The sequence below is a fragment of the Saimiri boliviensis genome, chromosome X (assembly GCF_048565385.1).
Source record: "Saimiri boliviensis isolate mSaiBol1 chromosome X, mSaiBol1.pri, whole genome shotgun sequence".
NCBI classification, from domain to species: domain Eukaryota; kingdom Metazoa; phylum Chordata; class Mammalia; order Primates; family Cebidae; genus Saimiri; species Saimiri boliviensis.
In genome coordinates this window covers 82,579,425-82,596,604 of record NC_133470.1, presented here as the reverse complement: position 1 = coordinate 82,596,604, position 17,180 = coordinate 82,579,425, and the positions used below count along the sequence as shown (strand labels likewise).

At 50.0% G+C, this 17,180-nt stretch overlaps 1 protein-coding gene and 1 pseudogene across 1 annotated transcript in view; both read left to right on the top strand.

Moving 5' to 3' along the window:
• The window catches only part of LOC101027495 (differentially expressed in FDCP 8 homolog), a 30,574-nt pseudogene extending 21,308 nt beyond the window's left edge, over positions 1 to 9,266 (top strand).
• The window catches only part of LOC101034410 (mitochondrial inner membrane m-AAA protease component AFG3L1-like), a 30,328-nt gene continuing 15,341 nt past the window's right edge, over positions 2,194 to 17,180 (top strand). Inside the window, 10 exon segments of the mRNA XM_074391568.1 lie at positions 2,194 to 2,441; positions 3,947 to 4,131; positions 4,200 to 4,291; positions 6,540 to 6,625; positions 9,224 to 9,347; positions 11,097 to 11,246; positions 14,011 to 14,032; positions 14,035 to 14,075; positions 14,912 to 14,993; positions 14,996 to 15,035. Of these exon segments, the coding sequence (XP_074247669.1) occupies positions 2,194 to 2,441; positions 3,947 to 4,131; positions 4,200 to 4,291; positions 6,540 to 6,625; positions 9,224 to 9,347; positions 11,097 to 11,246; positions 14,011 to 14,032; positions 14,035 to 14,075; positions 14,912 to 14,993; positions 14,996 to 15,035 (1,070 nt within the window).

Below are 17,180 nucleotides of genomic sequence, written 5' to 3'. Positions count from 1 at the left end.
CCGTGGTCCATGGGAGGACAGACTGTGAGGCTGGGAAGCCGTGGGGGGCTCTGGTGAGGCGGGGACCCTCACCGCCCCTCTGACTTGGCGATGGTCCTACCCCCTGCAGGGGGTGTGCCCAGCGAGGCCAGGCAGTATGACTACACCAGCCAGTACTACTGCAGCCACTGCCACTGGAACGACCTGGCCGTCATCCCCGCACGCGTGGTGCACAACTGGGACTTTGAGCCTCGAAAGGTGGGAGTTGGAAGGTGGGGGCATTGCCCTGGAGAGGGAGAGCAGAAAGGGGGAGTAGAGTGTGGAGCCTGTGTGCCCCCGGTGGGTGTTGCTGGCTGTGGGGACCAAGGGCGGGTATCGCTGGTGCATGCGCCCTGGGCGGGTGTTCGAGGTGTCACCTGGCCTTGCCCGCAGGTATCCCGCGGCAGCATGCGCTACCTGGCGCTGATGGTGTCCCGGCCCGTGCTCAGGCTCCGTGAGATCAACCCTCTGCTGTTCAACTACATGGAGGAGCTGGTGGAGATTCCCGTGAGGCTGGGCCTGGAAATGGGAGGCAGGGGCGCTGTGTTCGATGGGCCCTAGGGCCGGGCCAGCACCCTCCTCCTCTGGGCCATGGGAGGTTCTGAGCAGAGGAGGGAGGCCACCTGCTTAGGGTGATATGGGCGCCATGGCTGCCCTTTGGTTGAAGGTGCTGGAGCTGTGTGCAGTAGTAATCTTACACCAGGCATGAATGCAATGTGAAATTTTCTAATAGCCATGTTAAAAAAGTAAAAAGAGCTGGGCTCAGTGGCTCACGCCTGTAATCCCAGCACTTTGGGAGGTGGAGGCGGGTGGATCACCTGAGGTCAGGGGTTCCAGACCAGCCTGACCAACATGGTGAAACCCCGTCTCTACTAAAAATACAAAATTGGCTGGGTGTGGTGGCACATGCCTGTAATCCCAGATACTCAGGAGGCTGAGGCAGGAGAATGGCTTGAACCTGGGAGGCAGAGGTTGCAATGAGCCGGGATCACGCCACTGCTCTCCAGCCTGGGCAACACGAGTGAAACTCTGTCTCAAAAAAAAAAAAGTAAAAAGAAACAAGTGAGGTTATTTTTAAAAATGTATTTTATTTAGCCCAGTATATCCAGAATATTATTTCAGCATGAAATCAGTGTATGTTTTTGAGATATTTTGTGTTCTTTTTCTTTTCTGCGCCATGTCTTTGTCCCCAGTGTGTATTCTCTGCTTATGGCCATCTCACTTTCAAGGGCTCTGTGGCTGTGCGTGGCTGGTGGCCCCTCTCTTAGCTAGTGGCGAGGGAGGAGTTAGGGCGGGAGCCAAGGGCAGGCGGGAGCCAAGGGCAGACGGGAGCTGCAGTCCCAGCAGGCAGGAGTGACCGAGTCTCCTGTGATGTGGTGAAAGGCACTGGGTCCCGTTTTACCAGGGAGGAGACTGTGGCCGCAGATTGAGGTGCCAGGGCTGGCCTCACTGCATGGTCAGCCCAGTGGGTCACCTGTTGTTTCTGTACAACAGCAGGCGAGCGGGCCATGGAGCTTTTCCCTGCTGGGTGCTCCTGCCTTGGCCCAGCCCACCTTTGCTGGTGCTCTAAGCTAGGAGGCCGTGGGTCTGCCTGAGGAGGATGTCCTGGCCCCCAGGTGTGGAGCAGGAACTGCACCTGCAGGAAGTTCCAGGTTAGACAGTGAGACCCTACAGTGGTTCCTCGTGGCATTTCTTGGAACCAAATCTGCCTGGAGGAGCTGTGTCCTGCTGCCTGTGACGAGCTCTGGGTAGCTTGGAAACGACCGGCCAGTGGCCTGCGTGTGTCGCTCGAAGTCCAGTGACGGGTCCGCGCGGCCGTAGGCACACACGGGAGGCTCGGGCTCTGGGGCGCCGGAGACCAACCCACCGAGAGGACAAACGAGCCCTGCTGAGGGGACGGTGTTCCAGCGCAGCAGGGGGCTGGGCGTGCGACTGTGGTTTCAGGAGCTGCTTTCCACGGAGGATCCCAGGAACAAGTGTTCACGCAGATGCCCGATTTAACGTAAGTCTAAAGCCGCTGGGTAACCGTCTGGGCAGGACGAGGCGGGGCTCGCGATCAGACGCTCGAACGGTCAGGCGACGGCGTGGACACCCAAGAGGGGGTCCCAGCCGGCGCCGCGGCCCTGTCGCGCATGCGCGAGGCCTCCCAGCGGGCGCCGGGACCTGGGACTGGTGATGTGCCGGCTGCTGGCGGCGGCCAGCAGTCGGGCGGCGGCGGGCCGCTGTCCTTGCTGTGGCGAGGCCGTGGCCCAGGAGGCGGCAGGACGGCCGGACCAGCGTGAGAGCCCTGGGCATGGCCCGCCAGGTAAGCAGGCAGGCGCTGTCCGCCGGTTCCGGGCGGCTGGGCTGCGCTGGACGCCGCGTGACGCCATCCGCCTGCGCCGGCCGCGGGGGAGCGCGGGAGCGCTGACTTGGTCCCCACAGTGAGGCCAGCTGCCCCTGGGCCGAGCTTCCCGCCGCCCACCTCCTGCTGGGCGCCCTCTTCGTCTCCAGGCTCCTGCTCTTCTCCCGCTACCTCTTCCACCCACTTCTTGCGGAATTCCCGCTGTTTCCCGGATGCCCGCTACCCTCGGACCATGGAACCAGGACTTCTAGCCTCCTTGCTCGGTTCTGTAAAGAACTGGGCTTTGAGCGATTTGCGCTTGCGTCTTGGCTCGCGAACCAGCTTTGTGGCTCGGTGGCATTCGGCTTTCTCCACCTCGCGGTTACTCTACGAACCAGATATGATAAGAGACTCGAAAGAGTTTTGCAAACTGTTGTTTGTTCAGCGGCCTCTGCCTCCCAAAATCCTGGGATTACAGGCGTGAGCCACGGTGCCTGGCCTAGCAGTTTGCGCTATAGTTAAAAACCCTGCCGGGCACGGTGGCTCACGTCTGTAACACCAGCGCTTTGGGAGGCCGAGGCGGGCGGATCACAAGGTCGGGAGTTTGAGACCAGCCTGGCCATCCGATATGGTTGAATCCCCGGCTCTACTGGAAATAGAAAAATTAGTCGGACGTGGTAGCGGGCGCTTGTAGTCCCGGCTGCTCGGGAGGCTGAGGCAGGAGAGTCGCTTGAACTCAGGAGGCGGAGGTTGCAGTGAGCTGAGATCACGCCACTGCACTCCAACCTGTGTGACACTGAGACTCCGCCTCACAAAACAAAACACCTAACAAGTCTCTTCATGAAAGCTTACGTTGTGGAGGTTTCCATGTGGTCATCTTTAATTCAGCGAGCTGTCTACACTGTCCTTGCTCTTGTAGAGGTTATATGCTGTGCAAGGAGGAACCAGACAGTAAGCAAGTACTAGGCATGTTGGGCAAAGGAAGCAGAATAAAGGAAGTAGAAAATGAAGAAAGGGAATGGAGGAGGGAAAAACGCTGTTATTTGTTGTTTTAGGTGGGGCGGTCAGACCCCTGCAGAAAGTGAGGGATTGAGATGAGCTTGCTGGGAACGTGGACTAGAAAGTGCGCTCCCCTAGGGTAGCTGCAACCTTGTGTTCTTTGTGAGCAGCAGGAAGAGGCTAGTGATAGGCAGTGAGGCCAGGAAAGGCAGGGCCTCATAGGGCTGCTGAGGTTGCACCTGTGTGCTGTGTGTGAGACTATGGGACCCAGGTAAGTTGGGTCAACTGATTCGTGGTCTGACTGGGAAGAGGACAACAGCACTTTGCCCTGTTTAAGGGAGTTTGTGTTTTGCCCACTTTCACATCTTGGCTTTGCATACACAAAAACTAATTTGCCAAGATTCTCTACTGTGCACTGTGAACTGACTTGCAGAAATCTCCAAGAAGGAATGGTAGACTCCTGTCTCGGTGTTTACATTTGCCATGAGAACGACATCTGATTTAACCAGGTGGAACCACAAAAGGACTAAATTGTGAACTAAAGCAAAGGAATTGGATGTTTTATCAAGTTTTGGAACCCTAAAGAGTCATACTTGGTACATTCAGGGCTGTAGGCTACCTGGTGTGTACAAGCCACCAGCACCGGTGCCGCACTGTCTTTGGGGTGGTCCTGGAAGAGCCCTGGAAGGTTGGGGAACCAGGGTTCTCGCTGCACACCTTCAGCTGCCAGCTGTCTTCAGGCACTCATTACCGCTCCATTTCTACTTTCTCAGATGAGCAATGGCGATCAAGTGAGGTGAGTAGGAAGCACCTGGCAGCCTACAGTGTGCAGTGCGACTACCTTCTCTTCTTCCTGTAGGTTTCCTGTGGACCCACACCGTGGGTTCCAAACCCCCATTCCGGCAGCATGCATTCCTGGCATCCTTCGAGTTTACTTACTCACTCTGGCAGGTACTGTGTGCCGTTGGTGCTGGGATGACTTGCTGCAGTGGGTAGATTTCATTCACCACACAGAAGCCTTTGTTAGCTCGCAGCCTTTACTGCTTAGCATTCTTCTGAGCTGCTTTCTTTTTTCCTGATTTTAACATCTTTTTCATAGCACATCTTTTCAGTCTATTGTGGTCTTTATAGGGATATTTGAATAATGTAGTTAGTTAGAAAGTTACTAGTTGGGGAATGAGTTTACTTTGGGGTAATATCCTACAGAGTCTGCCTCACCCTGAATGTTGACGCAGCTGGAAGAACATAGGTATTGTCAGCTACAGGTCTTGTTTCTTTATGATAAAATATTGGGGGCTAACGCCTGTAATCCCAGCACTTTGGGAGGCTGAGGTGGGTGGATCATCTGAGGTCAGGAGTTCGAGACCAGCCTGACCAATGTGGTGAAACCCCATCTCTACTAAAAATACAAAAATTAGCTGGTGTGGTGGTACACACCTGTAATCCTAGCTACTTGGGAGGCTGGGTCAGGGAGAATCACTTGAACCCAGGAGGCGGAGGTTGTAGTGAGCCAAGATTGCACCACTGTACTCCAGCCTCAGTGACAGACTTTTGAGACAGACTCTGTCTCAAAAATAAATAAATAAAATAAAATAAAATATTGGGGACACATAAATTCTTTGGTTGTGTTGGGATTTTGTTGGGTACAGTTGGTATTGGGTTGTTGAGTGCTTAGATTTTGTTTTTTAATATGTTTACTTTTATTGCAGTGTTTTTGTTGTAATGGGTTTTTTTTTTTTTTCTTTTTGAGAGGGAATTTCATTCTGACGCCCATTCCGGGGTGCAGTGGTGCAATCTCAGCTCACTGCAACCTCCACCTCCTGGTTTCAAGCGATTCTCCTGCCTCAGCCTCCTGAGTAACTGGGATTGCAGGTGCCTGCCACCACCTCCGCCTAATTTTTGTATTTTTGCTAGAGGCAGGGCTTTCACCATGTTGGCCAGGCTGGTCTTGAACTCCTAACCTCAGGTGATCTGCCTGCCTCGGCCTCCCAAAGTCCTGGGATTACAGCGCCTGGCCAACGTTTTCCTTCTTGAAGACTGAAGAAAATACGGATGTCTGGAAAAATTGTTTTCTTGGCTTGACAAAAATATTTACCTTTCCCTGGATGCTGTATTACCTGCCTATAGTCTGTGCTGTGAATAGCCACTGCACTCCAGTGAGACCCCATTTAAAGAACAAAAGAAGAGGCCAATCACGGTGACTCACACCTGCCATCCCAGCACTTTGGGAGGCTGAGGCAGGTAGATTACCTGAGGTCAGGAGTTTGAGATCAGCCTGGGCAACATGGTGAAACTCCGTCTATACTAAAATGTAAAAATTAGCTGGGCATCGTGGTGGTTGCCTTGTAGTCCCAGCTGCTTGGGAGTCTGAGGCAGGAGAATCATCTGAACCTGGGAGGCAGAGGTTGCAGTGAGCCAAGATCGCACCACTGCGCTCCAGCCTGGGTGACAGAGCAAAACTCCATCTCAAAAACAAAAAAGAAATTAACTTCTTGGTTGACCAGAGATGAGTCATAGTATATTTCTGTATTTAAATTTTACACAACTTTATATTTTAGTTTCATAGTCATGTTTTTGAAGCTGCACTATTTTAAGTTACTAAAATTGCCTCAGTTTCTAAGACATTTTTTGTTTTGTTTTGTTTTTTGGGGCACTTTTTGCTTGCTGTTGGAGGCAATAGCTATAAAAATTTGCAGTGCATTTCTGCAGTGAATTGTTCCTTTTAGTCTGTGGAACCATATTTCTTTTCTTTTTTTTTTTTTTTTTTGAGACGGAGTTTCGCTCTTGTTACCCAGGCTGGAGTGCAATGGCGCAATCTCGGCTCACCGCAGCCTCCACCTCTTGGGTTCAGGCAATTCTCCTGCCTCAGCCTTCTGAGTAGCTGGGATTACAGGCACACGCCACCATGCCCAGCTAATTTTTTTGTATTTTTTTTAGTAGAGACGGGGTTTCACCATCTTGACCAGGGTGGTCTCGATCTCTTGACCTCATGATCCACCCGCCTTAGCCTCCCAAAGTGCTGGGATTACAGGCTTGAGCCACCGCGCCTGGCTGTGGAACCATATTTCTAATGCGATATTTAAGGCAATAATCTCACACCTCAACCTGCATCCTGCTCCTTCCAGCGGTGTGGTCAGTGAGAATGTGCAGCTTTGTATTGCAGGAGAAGCTAATAAGCTACTCTGGTCTCTCGTTTCAGTGCCTCCAGAAGGTCCACTTTCAGAAACTGACTGCAGGCCAGACTGACATTATTTTCCTGGTGGCTCTGTTCGAAACCACCCAAAGGTAACTTTTTTTCATCACCATCATTAGCAACATGAGGTTTACAGGAACTTCCACAGCGAGTGACCAGGGAGCAAGAAGCAAGACAACTCAGGGTACCCTCCACTCCACCCTGCCCCTTCTACCCCTTTCTCGCTTCCATATTGAGCAATACAACATCCAACACCTTCTCCGTGTCTTTATGTTGGTGATATCTCAATAAAGCTGGTGAGAGAAAAACTTTCCAAAGGAAGGTGCTAGATGAGTGTTTTGGAAGGCATGGGAGCCAACCTTGGTGTCTGTGTATCTGATTGAGGACCAGCTAAGCCTCGTGTTTGGAAAGCAGAAGAGAAATGATGAGCAGACTGTCATTACCTTAGAGCACACTTGCCTACTTGCAGTCCTTCTGTAGGCCATGGGCCTGTGCTTTATGTCCAGGGACAGTGTCCACCGAAGTCCCTGGAGACCCTATGTCCCTGCAGAGTAGAAGGCGTTCCCCATACTTGCATCAATGTGAGGACCTGGGGGCACATGCTGATTGTATGAAGCAAGAAGAGAGACTAGACCAGGGAGAACTGGCCTCTCTCACTTTCTCTATATCAACTTGACAGTATGGTTGCTTTTCTTAGTGTGATTCTTTCTTCTAAAATATTAGAACTGGGCCAGGCACAGTGGTTCACACCTGTAATCCTAGCGCTTTGGGAGGCCAAGAAGGGCAGATCACCTGAGGTCAGGAGTTCGAGACCAGCCTGGGCAACATGGTAAAACTCTGTCTCTACTAAAAATACAAAAATTAGCTGGGCATAGTGGCAGTTGCCTGTAATCCCAGCTACTCGGGAGGCCGAGGCAGGAGAGTTCCTTGAACCCAGAAGGCGGAGGTTGCAGTGAGCTGAGATCGTGCCACTGTGCTCCAGCCTGGGCGACAAAATGAGACTCCATCTCAAAAAAGAATTAAAATACTAGAACCTCATCCTTTTGTCCCTAAGGGTTTGAGAAATACTTTAAGATGACTGGAAGAAACACAAACTCAGAAAAATCAACAGCTCCAAAAAACGTTAAAAGGGCCAGTTTGAAAAATCAGACTGTGAAGTTTTACATTGGAGTACTTTTAAAGCATTTACTGCGTGGGCTGAACTTGGGAACTGATGAGCGGTGGGGCTGTGAGTGTGTGATGTTGATGCTGTCTTCCCTCTGCTTGCTCCTGGGTGTGAGCGGTGGGGCTATGAGTGTGTGATGTTGGCGCTGTCTTCCCTCTGCTTGCTCCTGAGTGTGAGCGGTGGGGCTGTGAGTGTGTGATGTTGATGCTGTCTTCCTTCTGCTTGCTCCTGGGTGTGAGCAGTGGGGCTGTGAGTGTGTGATGTTCGCGCTGTCTTCCCTCTGCTCCTGGGTGTGAGCGGTGGGGCTGTGAGTGTGCGATGTTGGCGCTGTCTTCCCTCTACTTGCTCCTGGGTGTGAGCAGTGGGGCTGTGAGTGTGCGATGTTGGTGCTGTCTTCCCTCTGCTTGCTCCTGGGTGTGAGCGGTGGGGCTGTGAGTGTGTGACGTTGGCGCTGTCTTCCCTCTGCTTGCTCCTGGGTGTGAGCGGTGGGGCTGTGAGTGTGTGATGTTGGTGCTGTCTTCTCTCTGCTTGTTCCTGGGTGTGAGCGTTGGGGCTGTGAGTGTGTGATGTTGGTGCTGTCTTCCCTCTGCTTGCTCCTGGGTGTGAGCGGTGGCTTGTGAGTTTGTGATGTTGGCGCTGTCTTCCCTCTGCTTGCTCCTGGGTGTTACCCATCCTTCTCAAGCCACCTTGTTTTTTATTTTCATCTCTTAGCACCTTTTTAACTGGTTTAGATTCTAAGCCTTGACAAATCATTTAAAAATTATATCACCATGTGGGTTTTGGGATTGGCAAACTTGGTATTTTGTGTTTCCCATGTGAAATGTTTCCTGCTTGGGTACCTATGAGCATAGGGAGGGCAAACAGGTAAAAGCATATTGGGAGGTGTGGTGACTTGCCTTGCTATGAAAGGAATGTTTCTTTGAAGACTCCTGTTTGTCCTTAAATTTATGCAAAGTTTTACTACATCTTGCAATATATTTGCTGTTCCTGGGGTCACCTTGGCTTCTCTGGCCTTTCATAGTGTTATTTTGGGGTCATTGGAGTGGCACTGTATTTGAAGGGGACAGTGTCATGGCTTATTTGTCCTGAAACTTGTGTGAATGTTACAGGAAGAAGCCAGTAGGTCTGTGGGTTACACGTGTATGTAGGAGGCCAGATTTTTCAAAGGAGAGGCAGACTCTGCTTAGAACAGGTGGCATGTGTTCCCTGGTTCTCTAGAGAAGGGGGACCACCCATACCAGTCTGCCTTATCATTTTCTTCATTTCTTTCTTTACCCTAGTTACAGGCAATTTTGGGACTGTTACCTCAAAAAAGTTTGCTATTAAAGCTCAATATGAAGCCAGCAAGGTGAAATTTTAGAGATTTTAGATGTATCTGAAGCTACTTAGCAGAATGTCACTAGCCTCATCCTTTTTCTGTTCTCTGTTTATTTCCAGAAGGCACTGGTGTTATTACAATTGTGTGATGGAAAGTGTTTTTCTGTTTTCTGAATCCTCTTTCTCCGGAAAATTACACGTAATTGCATTTTGAAGTCAGACTCTGTTCTCTCTCAGAAACTGGTGAGCTAAAGAATGCTGGGCCTGGAGGAGATGGAGGCAGGAGAGGAGGTGCGCACGGTGGCTTTGCCTGGTGGAGGCGGACGCAGAAGGTTTGTGTGCACCTTTGTCTGTTCCTGCTGCTGTAATGGAATACATCAGACTGGGTAATTTATAAACAGGGTAAATTTACTACTCACAATTGTGGAAGCCGGGTTCCAAGATCATAGCCTGTACAACATGGTGAAACCCCATCTCTACAAAAAATATAAAAGTCAGACCACGCGCGGTGGCTCACACCTGTAATCCCAGCACTTTGGGAGGCTGAGGCGGGCCGATCGTGAGGTAAAGAGATTGAGACCATCCTGGCCAATATGGTGAAACTCCATCTCTACTAAAAATATAAAATTAGTCAGGCGTGGTGGCGCACACCTGTAGTCCCAGCTACTTGGGAGACTGAGGCAGGGGAATTGCTTGAACCTGGGAGGTGGAGGTTGCAGTGAGCTGAGGTTGTACCACTGCACTCCAGCCTGGCAACAGAGCAAGACTCTGTCTAAAAAAAGAAAAATTAGCTGGCAGTGGTGGTGCATGCCTGTAGTCCCAGCTATTCAGGAGGCTCAGGCAGGAGGATTGCATGAACCTGGGAGTTGAGGCTGCAGTGAGCCACAATCATACCACTGCACTACAGCCTGGGTGATGGATTGTGAGGGCACTAATCCCACTTGTGATGCAGAGCCCTTGGGACCTGACCCCCCCCCGGGGGGGCCCACCTCCTAATATCTTCACCTTAGGGGTTGAGTTCCAACATTGAAATTTTGGGAGAACACATAAATTCAAACCCATTATCTATCTTTCTGCATGTTTAAAGGTGAGCTGTTGAATTAGTTCATAAGTTTCGAAGAAATTAACTTCTAAAAGTATACTGAGGCCAGGTGCAGTGGCTCATGCCAGTAATCCCAGCACTTTGGGAGGCCGAAGTAGGAGGATTGCTTGAGCTTAGGAGTTTGAGACTATCCTGGGCAACATACTGAGACCTCGTCTCTCCAAAAAAAAACAAACAAAAGAAATTAGCTAGGCATGGTGGTGTGTACCTCTGGTCCCATCTACTCAGGAGGCTGAGGCAGGATTGCTTGAGCCTGGGAGATTGAGGTTGCAGTCAACCATGATCATGCCACTGCACTCCAGCCTGGTAACCAAGCAAGACCCTGTCTCAAAAAAATAAATAAAATGAATTTTTAAGAATGTGCTGAGATTTCTATCTGGATTTTATTATTATGATTTTGAGATAGGGTCTCATTCTGTCATCCAGGCTGGAGTGCATTGATATGATCACTGTTCACTATAGCCTTGACCTCCCAGGTTCAGATGATTCTCTCACCTCTACCTCTGGAGCAGCTGAGACCACAGGCTTGCACCACCACTCCTGGCTAATTTTTTTTTTTTTTTTTTTTTTGTAGAGACAGGGTCTCCCTATGTTGCCCAGGCTGGTCTTGAACTCTTGGGCTCAAGCAGTCCTCTCACCTTGGCCTCCTTAAGTGCTGGCACTACAGACGTGAGCCACCATGTCTGTCCTCTATCTAGATTTTAAAAGACTCAGATAAGAGATAACCCTAGCAGCAGTGGCTCAAACACAGCACCCGCTGTGGACTTTCTGCTTCTCCCGGGGCATCTGGTGAGCTGCAGCTTTCGGTGTGTTTTATACACCACGGAAAAACATCTTTCCTCTTGAGAGGAACTGAGGCTGTGTTGTGTAGGGTGAGGAGGGGAGGGTCTTTTCTAATAACATCTGAAAAAGAAAATAGCTATTTTCATGAAGAAACTCCCTTCATTTGACTGGAAAATGTGTTTTGTTTTTTCTACAGGGGGACTTCCCCTGGGATGACAAGGATTTCTGCGGTCTGGCCTTTTTAGGGGCAGGTTTTGCCATGGGATTTTTCTACCTCTATTTTCGAGATCCTGGAAGAGAAATCACTTGGAAGCATTTTGTACAGTATTACCTGGCCAGAGGTCTGGTGAGAGGAATTTATAATTTGTCTACCAGGAAGGGGGCTGCTGTAGTGGTACGCCCCGTGTGTGTAGTCTGCAATGCCCTAAGGAAGCTGTGAGCTCTGAGGCCTGCGGTGAAAATGCATTGTGTGATGGATGTCCTGGACAGTCCCACCCTCAGGTCAGAGATGAGACATAGTGTTACTCTTCCCAGAGGTTATGAAGCTCATTTTCTTGCAAGGCGGAAGCTTCCTTAACATCTTGACCTTTTATTTATTTATTTATTTTGTCTTTGGCTTCTCTGAGTAAGTTCTGATGGTCCATTTATCGTCAGTGTCTAATTGAGATCTTTTCTCTGCCCAGTGCACCCCTGTCCCCTGCAGGCTGGCTCTGGACAGCAGCTGGGGCTTTGTGTCTTTGCACAGGGGCATGTGGCACCAGCAAGCCTCCACTTGTCCGTCACTGGGCATGGGTCTGTCAGGGTGCTGAAGTCTGGTGAAATGTTGCTCAGGCTTTAGCATAAAGTTACACAGGGGCAGGTGCTGTGTTTCCCAGTCGTCCTCAGAAAGATGTTTGCTAAGTGATGCGCTGTTAAGATCTGAACTTCTTTCTGTAGGAAAGTCTTGTTTTTCCACCAAGGTTTGTAGCCAAGGCCTTTTTTTTTTTTTTTTTTTTTTTGAGATAGGGTCTTGCTCTGTTGCCCAGGCTGGAGTGCAGTGGCGTGAAGTCACGTCACTGCACCTTTGACCTTCCAGCCTGAAGCCAGCCTCCCGCCTCAGCCTTCTGAGTAGCTGGGACTGTAAAGAACGTAGTTTCGTTTTTGGAGACAGGATCTCCTTATGTTCCCCAGGCTGGTCTCAAACTCCTGGGCTCAGATAATGCTCCTACTTTGGCCTCCTGAAGTGCTGTGATTATAGTTATAGTTATGAACCACCACGCAAGGCCTTTTTGTCTGGCCTCAGGGCACGTGCCTGTCTTCAGAGATGTCCCTGACGACTCCTCACAGGAGGAAGGGAGGGCTTCTGCAGCCCCTCTCTGCTGTTGCTGTGCCACCCACAGCTGCTGTCGTGAGCAGGAGGGCTGAGGCAGATACATTGGCCCAAGATGCTTGTTGGTGCATGGGTTCTGAACAGATCTCACAGCTCCTGTGAGTTCCTTTCTAGGTGTCTTGACATGCTGACCTTGACGTGGTCGTGGTGTTAAAGCCAAGAGGCACCTGTTGTGAGCATGTTGATGTTCATCATAAGACCCTGAGTAATCATTAGTTTCCAAGAAAAGTGTGTTGTAGTGGTTTCAGATTCTGTGGAGAGCAGAAGGAGCAGCAGTGTTGTCATTATACGTCGCGAAATGGCTTCGTCCTCAAGTTGTGTGTTTGCTGCACCCAGCTCTCAGGGGCTGTGTTCTCTGCTGGGTGGCTGCATGGAGACCTTTGGGGCTGCATTGTCGTTCTTGTTGGCACCATTTTCTTGTGGCACCTGCAGATGGACAATGTTTCTGGGTCAGTTCTGTAAGACTTGGCTATATTGACAGTCTGAGACTTATACTCCTTTTAGGGTTTGTTTTTTTGTTTTTGTTTTTTTTTTTTTTGAGATGGAGTCTCACTCTGTTGCCCAGGCTGGAGTACAGTGTATAATCTTGGCTCACTACTACCTCCGCCTCATGGGTTGAAGCAGTTCTTCCTGCCTACACCTTCTGAGTAGCTGGGACTACAGGCACATGCGACCACGTCTGGCTAATTTTTGTTGTTTTTTTGTTTGTTTGTTTGTTTTTTTTAAGACAGAGTCTCTCTCCGTCACCGGGAGCCAGGCTGGAATGCAATGGTGAGACCTCGGCTCACTGCAACCTCCGCCTCCCGTGTTCAAGCAATTCTCCTGCCTCAGCCTCCCGAGTAGCTGGGACGACAGGCGTGTGCCACCACGCCCAGCTAATTTTTGTATTTTTAGTAGAGACAGGGTTTCACCATGTTGGCCAGGATGGTCTCGATCTCTTGACCTCATGATCTGCCCACCTCTGCCTCCCAAAGTGCTAGGATTACAGGCTTGAGCCACCGCACCCGGCCAATTTTTGTATTTTTAGTAGAGATCGGGTTTCACCATGTTGGCCAGGCTGATCTCTTAACTCCTAGCCTCAAGTGATCCACCCTCCTCAGCCTCCCAAAGTGCTGGGATTACAGGTCTGAGCCACTATGCCTGGCCTTTCTTACAGATTTTTTTTTTTTTCTTTTTTTTTTTGAGACGGAGTTTTGCTCTCGTTACCCAGGCTGGAGTGCAATGGCACAATCTCGGCTCACCACAACCTCTGCCTCCTGGGTTCAGGCAATTCTCCTGCCTCAGCCTCCTGAGTAGCTGGGATTACAGGCATGCGCCACCACGCCCAGCTAATTTTTTGTATTTTTAGTAGAGACGGGGTTTCACCATGTTGACCAGGATGGTCTCTATCTCTTGACCTCGTGATCCACCCGCCTCGGCCTCCCAAAGTGCTGGGATTACAGGCTTGAGCCACCGCACCCGGCCTTCTTGCAGATTTTTAAGTTACTCTGGAATCTTTGGTGTTCAGATGTACCAAATTGTAACTCCTCTTCTTGAATTACATGCACAGGCCAGGCTAGAAATGTCCAAATTAATAAGAAAACAAAACTCGAATCTGTACAGCAGAGTAGATGCAGCCTCTCGGACGCTACTGGAGCCAGGTCTGCGCTGTGGGACTGGTCTCAGGATGAGGCCCGTGGTTTGCTGTTGAGTGTCATACTCACTGCTTCAGCTGTGCTGATAATTTTTCTCTTCTTCCCAGGTGGACCAGCTGGAAGTCGTGAACAATTTGTCCTTGTTATTCCTGCCCCTGGGACCTCTTCTGAGGTGAGGGTGGGTTTAAGGCTGAGTATTCCAGACATAAGTTTATTTAATGTAAAAATGTAGTTTTCTATTTTTTCAGTAAAATATCTTCTTAGTATCTATCAACTTGTCATTGTGATGTTTTTCTTATTGGCACGTATCAATAACAAAGTCTTCCAAGTAGGACAGGAGCCCTCATGAGACTATAACTAGGATTCAGATTTGCCTTGCAACGTATAAGAACAACTCATCAAGGACTAGGGGAAGAGAAGAGACAAAGAAAAAAGGGTAAAAAGAAAAAAGGGATAGTCGGGCATGGTGGTTCAAACCTGCAATGCCAGCACTTTGGGAGGCTGAGGCATGTGGATCACGTGAGGTCAGGAGTTCATGACTAGCCTGGCCAACATGGTGAAACCCCGTCTCTACTAAAAATATAGTAGTTAGCTGGGCATGGTGACCTGTGCCTGTACTTTCAGCTACTCAGAAGGATAGGGCATGAGAACTGCTTGAACCCAGGAGGTGCAGGTTACAGTGAGCTGAGATCATCCCACTGAACTCCAGTCTGAGTGATAGAGTGGGACTCTGTCTCAAAATCAAAGAAAAGGAGACAAAGGCACACCTCAGCAGCTGTTGCACAGTTTACACTTTCATCTAGAATGTAAAGACTATGGTTCATGGGGCCAGAACCAGAGGGTCTTCTGCTGTTAGTAGAGTTTCCTTTGAAACTAGCCTCGGCATAGGTCTTGTGCATGTTATAGAGATTAAGGCTACGAGAAGGGGCTGTGGGAGGTGCGTGTGTTGAGGGTGGGTTCAGCGTGGGACGCAGTGGTATACCCTAAACTTGCTCTTGGTCTCTGCAGAAGTACGTGTGGTTTAACATCGGCAGTGTTGACACCTTTGAGCAGAACCTGGAGTCTGCCCAGTGGGAGCTGGGGATCGAGCCCACAACCAGGCGGTGGTGGTGTACACCACTGAGAGCGATGGGTGAGGAGGGTGGGAAAGAGCCTCTGTCTGAACACAAAGCAAAAATGCAGTGTATAACCTGCTTTGGAATGTGTTTCTCAAGCATACATAGGCATCTGCTATTATTTATAATGTCTCTAGTGAGAAATATGTATATGGTTTATATATATTATATATGTTTTTAACTCTGTCTTTCATGAGAAGAGAATTGAAGCAGGAAAATACTTGGCGAGGCAGCCTTAAAAAAGAAAAACAGACGTTGAGTGTCATCATTAGAGCACGAAATCCCTGACGTCTTGTAGGGAGCTTCCAGAATTGGGCCCTGCAGTGGGATCCCCGCGAGAGCCCTGTCAGAAAGCCCTACCGTCATTTCTACCTGCCACTCCTGCAGAACTGTTGAATTAGTGTGCAGAGGTGGGGCTTGTGCTCCTGTGACTTCACCAGGCTCCCTGCTGGGCAGCCCCGCCCCATCCTCCCAGGTGCTGCAGGTCCCTGCGCACGACCCTGCAGCTCCGTATGGTGCCTGACACTCAGTCACGCCAAGCTTCCCATTGTTCTTAAGTTAATTTGGGTTTCCACTGCGTCATGTTTTTAAAGTGATTATGGACACGAGAGCAAAGACCAGATGAAGTAGTCTGTGCATCCCAGGACTCAGCACTGAAGTCAGTGTTGCTAAGCCCGGATCCTTTTGTCATGTTGACTACCTGAGGATGTCGTTGCTCAGTCTTCTCCGGCCCTCCTGCCCTGCATTGGAAACTCAACCAAGAGTGCAAGGCCAAGCACCAGCTTTAGCCAGGACAGAGTAAAAATGGGAATTATAGCGGTTCAGGTGGTTTCTTTGAGACGTACGTTTAAGCGCAGAGTAGGGGTTACAGTCGGGTGAGAGAAGGTGAGGCAGGTAGAATTCTGGTGATTAATTCGCAGACTCTAATGGCAGGGCCTGAAGTACCGGCGGTCTCCTGCTGGAGCTCCCAGATGTCATCTGGGTGCTATGTATGGCTGACTTTCATTTTGTCTTTGCTTGTTGAGTTGCCAGGAATGCTTAGTTGGATGTAAGGCCCCAAGCCTCCGAAGAGCAAGAAAAAGGATTAATAGGAAGACCTTTGGTGTTTTCCTGTTATGGGACAAGCCTGGTTGGCGTGAGGAGGCCTTGCTGGGTCTGCTGGGGGCACGGCCTCAGGGAGGGAAAGCTCCCTCAGAGCTGCTTGGCCAGGTGGAGGGTGTGGGCGGTGGAATTGGTCACCCTCCCTACCCTATCAAACCAGCCACAGGTTACATCAGGGAGACAGATGCCTATGACTGCAGCCTTCAGAACTGGAGAGGCCTTATGCTGGATGGACTTTGACACATTAAAATAAAATAAAAAAAGACAGTTGCTGTGATGGCTCACAGAGGTAATCCCAGTGCTTTGGGAGTCCGAGGAGGAGGAAAGATTGCCTAAGGCTAGGAGTTCAAGACCAGCCTGGACAACATAGTGAGACTGTGTGTCTTTAAAAACTTAAAAAATTATCTGGTGTGGTGGTACGCATGTCTTTGGTTCTAGCTACTCAGGAGGTTGAGGCAGGAGAATTGCTTGAGCCTGGGAGTTCAAGGTTACTGTGAGTATGCCAGTGCCCACCGGCCTAGGTGACAGTGAGACCCTATCTCAAAAAAAAAAAAAAAAACACAGGCTGGGCGTGGTGGCTCACACCTGTAATCCCAGCACTTTGGGAGGCTGAGGTGGGCGGATCACTTGAGGTCAGGAGTTCAAGACCAGCCTGGCCAAGATGGTGAAACCTCGTCTCTACTAAAACTACAAAAATCAGCTGGGCGTGGTGGCACGTGCCTGTAGTCCCAGCTGCTCCGGAGGATAAGGTGGGAGAATTGCTTGAAGCAAGACTCCATCTCAAAAATGAATAAATAAAATGGAACACACACACACACACACACACACACACACACAGAGACAGAAAAAAACCTGCTCCCTTTTGTGTAGCAAAACAAAGTCCTAGAGTGGTCTATTTTGAAAGACAGGGTTTTGCTTTGTCATCCGGGCTGGAGTGCACTTGTGTAATCACAGATCATTGCAGCCTTGAACTCCCAGGCACAAGCAGTCCTCTCACCTCAGCCTCCTGAGTAGCCGGGGCTACAGGCACACGCCACCACACCCAGCTAATTTTTGTATTT